The 12757-nt window shown below is 40.1% G+C and overlaps 1 protein-coding gene across 3 annotated transcripts; it reads right to left on the reverse strand.

Annotated features, from left to right (window-relative positions):
- Nucleotides 1-1596: 1596 nt before the first annotated feature.
- Nucleotides 1597-10772, reverse strand: LOC140262905 (semaphorin-4E-like). 3 transcript variants are annotated; one of them, XM_072357586.1, is made up of 15 exons: nt 10753-10772; nt 9952-10252; nt 9323-9468; nt 8916-8975; nt 8616-8714; nt 8218-8317; nt 7962-8072; nt 7480-7631; nt 6961-7136; nt 5665-5821; nt 5112-5334; nt 4536-4651; nt 3916-4082; nt 3714-3766; nt 1597-2705 (listed from the first exon to the last, which is right to left on the reverse strand). In XM_072357586.1, exons 2-15 carry the CDS (start codon nt 10052-10054, stop codon nt 2086-2088), a joined length of 2283 nt encoding a protein of 760 aa, XP_072213687.1. In that variant the 5' UTR covers nt 10055-10252; nt 10753-10772; the 3' UTR covers nt 1597-2085. The 3 variants fall into 3 exon arrangements, with proteins under 3 accessions (XP_072213687.1, XP_072213688.1, XP_072213686.1); XM_072357587.1 differs by lacking the exon at nt 10753-10772 and adding an exon at nt 10617-10752 and having other exon boundaries at nt 6964-7136; XM_072357585.1 differs by lacking the exon at nt 10753-10772 and adding an exon at nt 10617-10752.
- Between the last annotated feature and the right edge of the window lie 1985 nt (nt 10773-12757).

The raw sequence follows: 12757 nt of genomic DNA on the forward strand, positions 1-12757 counted from the left end.
ACAGTGTGCCTCCAATGTAGCCATACACAGGTACAACGTGGCCTGAGGGCTGGGAGCAGAAGCTGAACAGGTCCAGCCTGGGGGAACAGAAGCACTTCCAACTACAAGGGCAGACACAACAGAGACCTTGGCCTGTTGAAGGCAGCAGGAGGCCCAGCCAGGAATGGATTATTCACACCTGCTCTTTTTTAGCCTTCTATCCAACATCTCAGAGTAAAGATTCTGCACACAGCAGCTGTTCTGGCTGCTGGTTGAGTTCTGTAGGCAAAGCCCAGAGTGCACCCAGCCCAGTGTTCCCACACATAAGACAAACGGGATGGAGGCCTGCTTGTGAATACGGCCTATTTTGCCACTCGTGACAGAAATCAGAGTGGAGTGGTATCACCTACACAGGGCAGGGTCCATCGGTCCCACTGCCTGCAGCCATCCTCAGCTTTCAGTAAATAACATCAGGCACTTTAATGGGCAACGTTCCCAGGAGACCTTTTGCTAATCCCATGCAGTTCTGCACATTAATTTCTCTGGGCATGAACTATTTTAGAACCTGTACCAAAACACTAAGCTCCTTACTAGTAATTTTACAATAAAAGCTGGCAGCAGTGTTTGTAACAGAGCAAACATGAGCGATAACCAACGCTTCCATCCTTTGCTTTCAGTGTTTCACCTCCACTCTTTAAGGCATTCAAAAAGGAGGTTTACTGGGACAGGTGTAATTCTGTCTCCCACGTTTGCACTGCTATTTACACACATTTGGGGCTACAGTTTGCTGCTGAATTCTAAGTGTAACATCAGATGAAGTCTGAGCCCTGCTTGAAATGACGGCAGCAGCTACGAATAAAGACTTCTGGAACCAAGAGAGCTGAACCGTGTTAGGGGCTGTGGGGAAGGAATGTCATTTTACAGCACACTGCTGTGCTCAGATGGGTCACGGCAGGACGCGAGTTGGAGCAGCTGCAGATGGTTGCTCTGAGCTGGCAATGGAACCAGCAGCTCCAGCTCTGTCCTGGCACTGCTGCACCACTGAGCACCAGCAATGCTCCTGGCTTCCCACATGGGAACCAATGACACAAGGACTAAAACCGCACTGAAGATACTGCTTAAAGTAGGGCACGGTATCTTTCATATCGACCTGTTAACGGTAACTTATCTACAACTCTTAAAAGCTAATTATTTTACACATTTCAATTAGGGTAATTAGATCAGCAGGAATTGAACTAAAACCAAACGCCGGTAGCCTTGTGAGGATTTGCTGAAATGGGGCCTCCTCTTTAGGAATTGCAGAGGCAGAGAATCCATGTTATTTTCCAAACAAGAAAACCTAAGAGAACATTCACTTGAAAATTGTAAGAGTTTCAGAATAAAAACGTTTTACTATCAATGGCCAAAGGAGGAGCCACACAGTCTGAATTGTGACCAAACCTTAGAAATGGATCCAGAACAATGAGGCAGTATTTATGTCAGTTCGTGATGCCTCCAGACAGAAAAAGATGCATCATAATATCACTAACAGCACGTTAGAAAAATAAATGTATTAGAAAAAAAGAGGAAAATAGATGTGAAGACGACTCAGGGACTTCTAAGGAAGCATTGGATCTGACACCAATACTGTGGTCAGTGACAAGCAGTTTAACCTCGTGAAAAATGAGGGTAGTAACAACCTCCTGGGGCACTGGGAGACTTAATTAGTTGCTATTCGTAGATTAAATGCAAAGTCTGAAGGTGAAAGGCACGAACTGCTAAGTATTATTAGCTTCTGAAGTATTCATTGCTGTAACTGGACGAGTCCAACGATACAAAAAAGTGGATCAGTGTCAATTTTTGGGGAAAAAAAAAAAAATATATATATATATATTTATTCTTATGGTTCTAATATGTCAAAAAGGTGTTTTGCTTTTAAAAGTACCAGCTGGTAACAGGACTGTGCAATGCACAATGCAGCTCGTCGTCTTCAGTTCTGAGCTTCTGACTCCTACCCAAATTTACATTCCACGTTCCTTAGCAGGAGATGCAATCTGAGCCAAACAGCTCCAGGAGCTGCACAGGACACTGAGCTGCACTCCTTGAGAAAAACTCAGCAGCATTTATTCATTGAGACACGTTGATTTGTATGGCTGAATTCTCCCTTACAGCCGCTGATCTTGACCGCAAGGCCAGTTCTGGATTTTCCAAGTCTGCATTGGTGTCTTTGGAGCTGGTCTCTCTGATCTTCCAAGGCAGAGATATATGGCCCTTGTAGAAATTCCAAACGAACAAGAAAACGAAAAGAAGAGCAAAACCAGCACCCAGGAGCTTTAAAAGAAAATTCTCCTTTTGGCTGCCCACAAATTTCTGCTTTGTTGCATCTTTCAGTAAATAAGTTGATACTGAAGACTGAAAACCCACAGCTTCTGCTTCACTGTTGTTATCTGCTGCATTAACATTTGCCTTCTCTGTACTTTGATGTGCATAAAGGGCGTAGCGGGCCACAGTGATGAAGAATTCCTTTGCTTTGGATTTCTCTACTGAGAGGCAGTCATAGGATCCAGTCTCAGCCATCGTCACATTCAATATTGCTATTCCTCCATCGTAGAGGAGGTATTTAGAGTCCTTGTCTTGAATTTGGCTCCCATTGAACTTCCACACTACTCTTGCCAGATTTGAAAGAGGAACACATTGAAGATGAACATTGTTTCCAATGGTAAAGAGGTATTTCCTCACATCATTCTCTGCAATTATGAAGATAAGGTTTTTAAGTAAGAACACTGAAGATTTACTTGAACATACAAAACCAGATACATGTTCAAAACGTATCAGTTTGAATCTACCAGTCTGAAAACAGGTAATAAATATGTAAGCAGTAAAGACAAAGAAATCTCATGACTAAGAGGTATGACTCTGCCTGTGATGTATAGGGGCATTTTGCTGGCCTTACTCCTGCTGATGCGTAACCCAAGGATACAGGACCAGAAGTTTAAGACCTCCACATTTTAACCTGCTTTTGGCTCACCTCCATATGTAGCCACACGTAAATAGATCGATCTTTGTATGCCTCAGTTCTTCTATTTCTTAATGACACAGCTTCATGGCTTTGTCTGTTTGTGTAAATCTGACTGTGGAATGTTTGTATCTAATATAAGTTTCTCAGTTGTCTCAATGAGTGTCCCAGTATCATTTGTGGTGCACACTCAAATAGACAAGACAACAGGTTTAAAACAGACATAAGAGAAGGTAAGAGAGAGATGTTTGTGATACTGACGAAAGCCACATATCTTGCAACTCATTATAAAGTCGATGAATAATAACACACACACACGAAATTCTACATTTAAAAGAACACCAACTGCACTAAAAATAACTATTTTCAATGGCTGATAACAAATCATCTTCTTTTTAAGCGTTCTTTTGAATAGTTTTTGTGATGTATCTGCAGAACAGCATCCTAAAGCAGTAATATTTATATTAGGACAGCTAATGTGTCGTGATTTCCTCAAAGTACACGTGGAAGGGATGCTAACAACTTCAGCTGGGACACACTTATGCTGACCTTGAGACATAAAGGGTTAAGATCATTAGGTGGTACCGAATGTGGGTTTTTTTTCCTATCTTTATTGGTTCAGAAAGAGTAATAGTGAGCATGACTGTAATTCTGCCTTTTCCTATAGCGTAAGAATTCCAGTGACCACAGACTGAACAATTGCATGATGTTAAAATACTCAAAATAAAGACTCACATACCTACACTAAGGCAGCTGGAAGCATCCCCGTATTTCACATTTTGAATTAAATCCCTGGGAAAATAAAAACATCAACAAAACAATAACAACCAACCAAAGATTTTCCAGCTTTTAAAGCACCATTACTTGGAACCCTCAGTGTTGCATTGCACTTATAAAGCCATCTGTCAGACCAGCAGCTGAAACAACAGCTAGTTACTTACTTTGTATCACCAGACTGAGCTGACAGCAGAACACAGGCATGGGAAGCCTGAGACCACGCACAGTACGGGTCTCTTGCCAGGACGCAATCCAAGCAGTTCTTGTATCGGTGGCAGCCCGAAACTGGAAGCTGTACCACTTCAGACAGGGACCCCACATAGAGCATCCCCTGGGAACGTAGGAGGGAGTTTTTGTGTCATAATGGTGAATGAGATTTTAAGCTGTTATTTTCTAACATGGATTATATATATATATATATATATATATATATATATATATAAATGTATGTATGTATGTATATGTATATATATATATATAAATCAGTAAACTAAAATCCTTAAAAGAATAAATGAGAAAAAACAGCTCTGTGTAACACATAAAACAACTGTTTCTTCCCTATTTCTTTTAATGACCCTAAGTTGGTTCAGTAATACTATTACACAAACGTACTTTTTCTATAGATAACATGTATTGTTCTTCTGTTAATAGCTGGTATGTGATGGAAACAGAAATCAGGAGGTATTTACAGGCTATTTAAAGTCAGAAGAACACTACAGAAGAGCAAGGCCTGAGGCAAGTTATTACAGCAGTCACTTTCCATATGCAGGGACAGCAGCTCTACCTTTTTAGCAGACAGCTGCAGGAACTGTACAGGTTCAGGGGACAGAAACAGCTGCAGCTCTTCCACAATGAACATTTCTCCATCGCAATTGAAAGCTTTATGTAAATATCCATCATCTACATAAAAAGAAATATATTTTTAACTATGAACTTGTTTAAACATCACATAACATTTTAGCCTGATAATTCACACTCAAATTAGATGAGATGTACCAGACATTCCTGGGCAGAAGGAATTTATGTAATTCTTCAAAGCAATGTTTATTTCTTCTTTAAATAATGATTTTTTTCTTTTTTTCCTGGGAAAAAAGACCTCAAACAATCCCTGAATTTGCAAATATCATTATGTGAAGTCTCCTTTGATATGGAAAGTTTCTAAAGAGAACTTTTTAATGTCCAACAAGCCCAAAACATTTAATCTAACTGGTAGGAAAATATTCAACTAGCAAGACAGCTTCTGAATGCAAAACTTCAAACAAAGCTAATGAATTCTTTTACTTTTTTGAAGTGCTGAAAAAGAAAATCCGTCACAAAACACACAAAGATGAATAATATCTTCTAAAATTAAAACACTTACCTGTTCCTAGAAACATGACATCGTAGGTCTGTTTATCTAGGCCAGTGACTCTGTCTACCACAATCCTGGTGTAGTTTGAGCTTCTCTTCAGCAGCGCTGGCCTATCACCAATTGGATTCACAGAGCTGTCCATCAGAGGGTGATCTCTAGCAAACTGCAGAACTTTGTCAGGCAGGTCAGAAGATGTCTTATACCCCATACTCCGGGCAGAATTATCAATACACTGGAAACAAAATATAATAGAACTGATTACAATTGCTTTTACATCTCAGCAAGGTATGTAAAAACCGCTGCATTTTCTTCTACGTATTGGTATTTCCATTTAACTTCAAACAAGAACAGTGATTATTTTCCTCAGTCTACAAACCGGCTAATAACCCCACAGCTCCTGCAGAGGAGAACTGCAGGGCAGCTGTCCTGTGACAGAGTGAGGAAGCAGCTCTCTGCTGATTATAAACACAGAGCTTATATCAGTAAAACAGGCACCAGTGGTTTTCTACCAAAGAGATAAGAGTAACTATTGTTTAATTAGAGCAAGTAAAACTGTATTTACAGCACCAGGACGTGGAACCGGCACCTCTCCTCTAAAAACCATCCATCTAACATGGGAATGCTCCACAGTTATTGGTCCTCTGTAGTTTCCTTTGGAGAAGGCTTCCTGAATACTTGTCATGCTGTATGCACAAACAGCCGATACATCCAACCTTCCCCTTTGAAGGAAAGAAAAACAACTCTCACAAAATAAAAGCAGGTTTTATATGGGAAGAAACATTACAAAATAACTGATGACCAGATTGAAAGAAATAATGTATATATAGAACGAAATACTGTAAAATAACCTAGTCTCCACAATGCATGGATGTATCTTTTTCAGGATCAGTCAAAAAATACCTTATACTATTTCTCTGTTGTAGTTTTCATGATTCTCTAAGGGAATAAAACATACACAAAACATTGCATTAAATATGTTTCTGTAACAAAAATCATATAACCACCCTCCAATAAATTGAAATAGGTAACAAAACAAGGACCTTTTTGACAAATTCCACGTCTCTTTACCACACCCAAAGGAATAAATGCTGTGCAAATTCCTCTCTTAGGGCAGAGAACAGAACCTGCCACAACCAGAAATAAAACTGCATAAGCTCCAGCAAGAATAAGCTAACAGGTGAACAGGTGGCAGCAGGTTAAGCCATGTGATGCTGATTAAGCGCATTCTGAGCATCCCAATGCTTTTATAAACCATGAAAGTTACCCACATGGCTACTTCAGTATTTTTTGACAGGCAAAGTTTGAGACATATTGTCTTACTTGGAGCAAGTAGGAAAAATGCAGTAAATTCTGAAACATGAAAGTAGTTTGGAGTTCTGCTTTCGTTTTCACAGAACACAACAAAAACAAGCAGGCCACGATAAATGCTGTTTTTGGAACAGAAGAATAATTCCACACCTTGAAACATCAGGTATTTCCTGTACTGCAGTGCACACCAGAAGAATCCAGGGCTTTGTGTAACTAATTATGTAATTTTGAACATAATTAATTACTCCACCATCTGAGCGGAGAAAACATAAACCTCCAAATGGGACTTAGTAACAGCTTTGGGTTGGTGTTCAATTGATGGCCCTGGCTCAGGAACCAATAACATTTTGTTTCAGAAGATGATAATGTTTGCTCAGTCAGATTAGGCTACAAGAAAAACAAATGTGGGCCAATTAAACACGCAGAGTAAGCAGCTGAGAGCTTCTTGTTGTTAACACCAGAAGGCCATTCTCAGGCCTATTAAAACTGCAGTGAGAACCCTCATTCAGTTTGTCCCGCACTTAGCAGTATATGTAGCCTTTTATCTCACCACTGCTGGGAAAAAATTCCATAAAAGATGCTGTCTTTCCACTTCCCTCTCCTAAGGAAAAAGATGTCCTGAATGATATTGAAATGGAAGTTGAGTTCTGGAATGGAACAGGAAAGTCGGGCTTTTAAAAACGAAGTCCATCTTTTCTGCAGTAAGCGTTTTCCACCAAGATCACCCTAAATAAAGGAATAACATCAGCACTGCAGAACATGTAAAATATAGGTGTAAGTAGATTGTAATCCCTTTACAAACATGTAAATAGATTACCATCTGATAGATAATGTTGCTGTAGTAAGAAATTATAGTTGTCCTTTCAATACAAATCCCAGTTCTAAGACATAGAACAAAGGTTTAAATGTCAAATGCAACCTGAACAGCTGGTTCTACTCCAGCACGACAGAGGGAGAACATTCAGGAATAAAACAGAGAATTCTGTTTGGCTAGAACAATGTTCAACACTCAACTATAAAACCTCATCTGAAATACCGTAAACGAAATCTTCATATTTCAAACACTAACTTTGCAGATACGGGCAATTCTGGACACCAGAATCTTGTCATAGAATTCAAACTCAACAGCTGTTTCAGTGAAGAACACATAAATTTTATCATCATCTCCATCTGGACTAAACTCACTTTCAGGTACTACTTCCATGCCGACAAAGCTTGGCTCTGAAATGCATAAATATAAAAAGCAATTTAAGTCAGCACTAAGAAAACTCACAAATAGCAGGTATTGATTTAAAAGCAAGACTAGTTAAACTCTTTTTTTTGTGGAGCAAAGAGTTGAAAAGTATTTATGAATATCAAAATTCAAAAGAAGAAATTGTGTTTTAAATGGAGAGGCAGAAGCTTGTCCCATTACTGCAGTTCTTAGGCACAATGCTTTTAATCTTCACTTCTGGACACTGCTAAACCAGCTTAAGACACTGTTACATTCTAGAGACAGTTCATATATTAACAGATGCTCAAGAGCCTGAAGTATGAATAAAAGCTTCTTACCATTTAGCCAAGACGTTTTAAATTCTGTTCTTACAGGATTCTGCATGCTGCGAAGTATGATAGGTTCTGTTCCCAAGAAATTATTGGAAGTAGCTGAGTAAAACGCCCCATCTGTAAAGGTTTGGAGGAAACTAAAAGCATCAAGTCCTTTGTTTTAATATACAAAACCAAATCTTAAGGAACAAATGGGTTGGTATACGAAAGCAGAATTAAGATAACAAAAAGTCTGCAAGGTTGTACATGAGTGAAAACACACCTACAAACACGGATGCATATTTCAGAGTTGGTTCAAAAGGACACTTCCCTCTGCTCTCTTCAGCTCTTCCTTGCAAACTCATCTTTGTCCTCTGGATAACCTAAGGCAAGCAATCACTTTGATGGGATGAAGAAAACATTGCTCCTGTGTAATACATTGAAACAACTGGCAAATGCACTTAAAGGAAGATGATCACAGAAGTTAGAATAGAAATGTGAATTTTGTGCAAAAAGAAATAACATTTGGGAAAACATTTTCTTAACGTTTCATGCGTTTTATGAGAGAACAAACCAGGAAGAGTTTCTAATTTTTAACTGAAATATTCCTAGAAAGGCGTTTAAAAACTTGCCATGTGACTCGAGCTCCTTCAAGTAAAACCCATATTCAAATATAATTACCATGTGGTCACACACCGGGTGATAGGCATTTGTCCCACAGACATACATGTTGGAGTCATTGATCTTATGGAGGAGGAGGATGTAGTTTTGGCAGCTTATCTAAAACAGCGAAACAAAAAAGAGCACATTTAAACTGCACAGTAGGTTGCATTTGAAACCTTTCTTGTCTTAGCAGCACACAAACAAACCCAACAGGTTCAAACAAACACGATTTTAGTTCTTGTTTACAAAGAAATGTAAAACTGCAGCCATTTGGATTTTAGCTAATAACCAAGAGGAAGAAACAAAGGTCTCACCCACCCTGTCTTTGCCTCTACGAATGCATTCCAGTTGTCTTTCCTGTGTAGCAAACCAGTGTTCCTATAAGCCAAAATGGGCTTCTTAGTGGGTATGTTGCAAAACATAGCTCAAAATTACACGTAAAAAGAAAATCTAAATAAACTTAACATTGAATATACGAAGGTAAATAAGCACTTTTCTTGATACCTGAGTAAAGTACAAGGTGCTGTTAAAAAAACAACCAACAACACAGAAAGAGGTATTAAAGCGGCTTCAAAAGCAAGAGTTAGCAATAAGGTTTCAAGATCTGAAATGTAAAGTTGTATCTATTAAAAATCAGTATATTAGGTGCAAATAAATAAAGCCACGGTCAAAGTTCAGCTTTGATTTTAAAACAGGTTGAAAATAAAGGCAGGTCCTTCACTTACCCTGGCAATTTCTCTGGAAATGTTATTCAGATCAAGGGCAGAAATTACATCCCTGCCTCCAACAAACAGCGTATCCGTTTCTTCATCCACAAGGAGAGTGGAGACATTGGACAAGCCTTCTTGCACAAACATTTCTACACTTACAGCTATGAAACACAGACATTATTTTACAGCAAATTATCGCAGGAAACTGGGTTTCACATAATAAAAATACCAGGTTGAAAACAAATAACAACCAAACAATGTGAAAGCTTATATGTACTTCCAAGAGAGCTTCTAAATAATACCAAAGTATGCAGGTAAATATTGTATACGTATTTTATATACGTATATATAAGAATACGTATATTCTTTCCACAATTTAATACAGGAAGAATAAACAACACTGTTATTATTACATTACATTTGGACATTGCTCAGTCATAGAATGATAGAATCATAGAATCACCAAGCTTGGAAAAGACCTAAAAGATCATCCAGTCCAACTGTTCTATTACCAATAGCTCCCACTAGATGAATGCAAATACAAACACAGAGGTGAGAGCCAATAGCATTCCTTCCTCCCCCAATAAGAACTTAACTCTGTTTTATGTTTCTTTCTGCTCACCAAATGACTCCTTTTCACTTACTTTGGTATTTTACTGTTTTTCTGGGCATGCAGTTCCCAACGGATGCTTTTACCTCCTGCATTAATTGCAAAACAAGCCAAAGGACAGCAGCAGTGCCACCCATCTCCTGAGACTCAATTAGGAATACGTTCTTCCCAGCTTTTATTCCTTGTTATTCAATAATCCCAATTTCTTCACGCTTCTTGAAGACGTCCTACTGAAGACCTCCAAAGCAGGAAATCTCACACTTGAAATCCCAGCCGTAAACCTTTTAAAGCGCTCCAGCAAATTCCAAGCAAAATCAGAGCAAGGCAGAAATCACCTGCAATTACAGAAAGCAGCTTCCACACCTTGTTTTATAAATAACCTGTGTTGCTTCCAATTCCAACTGAGGGAAACCACTGACACTGCTGCGTGCCACATCAAGTAACTTTGGGAATTAAAGACATTTAAGTTTGCAAATCAAGCTGGAAACTTCAGAATGCTATTAAAGAAATGGTATTGTAACCCAGGCTATGGCTGCCATAGACAGACGCTGCTCATGCCTTGGTTGAGGCATTTTCCCAGCCAGCAGCACAGACCACGGCACTTAAGACCCAACTTCTGACAAGCATTGCTTGTAGGCCCTGGCATGGCTGCCACACATTCACAGCCACCCCATCTCGCCTGTATTGCAGTGGACAAACCTCAATTCCAACCCTGGTTTCCACAGCACGTTCAGCTTCAATCCCTTCCCTGAAGGACCACCCTTAGCCTCCTCCAGCTGCACCTCAACCACACATCGTCCCAGCCCGCCCTACAACCCCTTAAAGAACTGCCCACCCCACAGCGCTTCACGGCCGGCTCCCCTCAACCCACTGACCCCAAGATGGCGGCCCCTCCCTCAACCCCGCGGCCCGTTGGCGGCCCGCCCTGCGATCACGTGACGCCCCTGGCGGGAGGGCGGGAAGGCGGTGCGTGGCTCCGTGTGGAGACCTGAGGTAAGCCGAAGGAGGTCGTTATCGTCGGGCTCTAATTAAGCCTCTGCCGCCTTTCCAGACACTGGTTTCTCGAGCAGTATTAGGACCAGGATACTGATAATCAGCAGGAGAGGTTTCTTTTCTTCCTTTCTTTCTTTTTTTTTTTTTTTTTTCCTCTTATTCATTTCAAGTCACAGACAAAACAATCCATCCTCTTTATTATTTCTACTGAACAGTTCTATATACTGCTCATATACAGGAATGAGTTCGGAAAAGACGTATAAATTACGTAGGCATGAAGCTGATCTGGGTCTTCTCAGTGACTGACAGCCACCAGATGAACGGTGAGTAAATCCTGGGCTGCTCTGTGTGGGGAGAGCTGCAAATTAGGACCGTGAAACACCCCCCACCTCAGTCAGTAATTAACACACAGTGACTGATTGGCCATTAAACAAAGTTAGAGCTTATGGTTCTCTGACCCCTCCGATGGTTTTTCTTACTTCTGATTTCCTACCCAGCAGTTCTGACTCTAAAGGAGGTCTTGCAATCCCCAATTACATAACAGCCTATAAGGAACCTTCTGCCACGTGGGCAGCTGTTATAATAAGCTTTCCTTGCATTATCTTTGCTGCTTTTCTGTTGTTACTACCTAAGGAAACCCAACCTGCCCATAGAGCACAGCCTTTTCAAGAACATGAGCACAATTCTCATTAACAGCAGGAATTAGGCACAAAAAGTTCAGAGAACACACTGCGTGCCATTGCTTTCTTCAACAGCAGTAACTTTATTGCCCACAGACAAGGCTAACATTCACCTTCGTGACAAGGTTTACTTGTTCTTTAGGTATGTTCTCATCTAAGGTGTTAATTACCACTCCAATCTACAGCCTGGTTGCCCTGGTTACAATCAGTTGCCCAGTTGTGAGATATGAAGAAAGAAGGATGGTACAGAACTTGGAAGAATTCATTTTTAATTAGAAAATAGACCTGTTGGTAGCATAGAAAACAACCCGAACAAATAACATTCGTATTTCTAAGTCCAGACTTATTGTTTTTTTTGAGCATGATACATCAGGATGAAGCTTAAAGCCAAAAAAAAAAAGGAATATCAATAGGAATAATGATTAAAAAAAGAAGTACCGTACATTGAGTTTGAGAAGTGACATCTCGGCACAGGTGAAGGTGATGCAGCGTGCTCAAATAACAAACAATAAATAGGAAAAACATCACTGATGTTACACCAAAGGAAAGCCTCACAGACAAACAAAGACACAACCCTCCCCCCCCCTTGTATTATTTCATCAATGCAATTACTCCACGTGGTGTATTATTGACTGTAGTTCTTTGACTCAGTTCAAACACCTCCCCCAAAAGAGGGATCTCCTCATTTCTCTCCGATGAGAGCAAACATCCCTTCTTCTACAGCCAGGTCCTTACACGTGTAAGAAGTGTTTAAAGGAAAAAGGAGGAAAAAGGCAGAGCTGGGACTCTATCGTGGTCTAGTAAACCTTGCCATAGGTGTCAGTGTAAAAGCAAGGGACAGGAGACCCAGCCTGTATCCTTATAAATAAATACTTGCACTTCACCTCTCAACAGAACGTGGCTGCACCAACTGCTAAATTTCAGTTTGCTGTGGTTTTTTTTCCTCCTCGTGTCCGGTCTAAAAAAGGAATTCAGATTTAAAGGCAACAATAAACCACACGTATCTGCAGAAAGTTTTGCTGTCTTCAAGTCAGTAACGTGAAGAAAACTGGAAACAACTGAACTGAAGATAAAACTGGCATTCTAACTGGAGCACAATGGCTCTGGTACTCGTGTGGAGTGTAACACTGCTGTGTGTGGGTTTAATACACTGGAAGCCATGGGAAG

The sequence above is a fragment of the Excalfactoria chinensis genome, chromosome 26 (assembly GCF_039878825.1).
Source record: "Excalfactoria chinensis isolate bCotChi1 chromosome 26, bCotChi1.hap2, whole genome shotgun sequence".
Lineage (NCBI taxonomy): Eukaryota > Metazoa > Chordata > Aves > Galliformes > Phasianidae > Excalfactoria > Excalfactoria chinensis.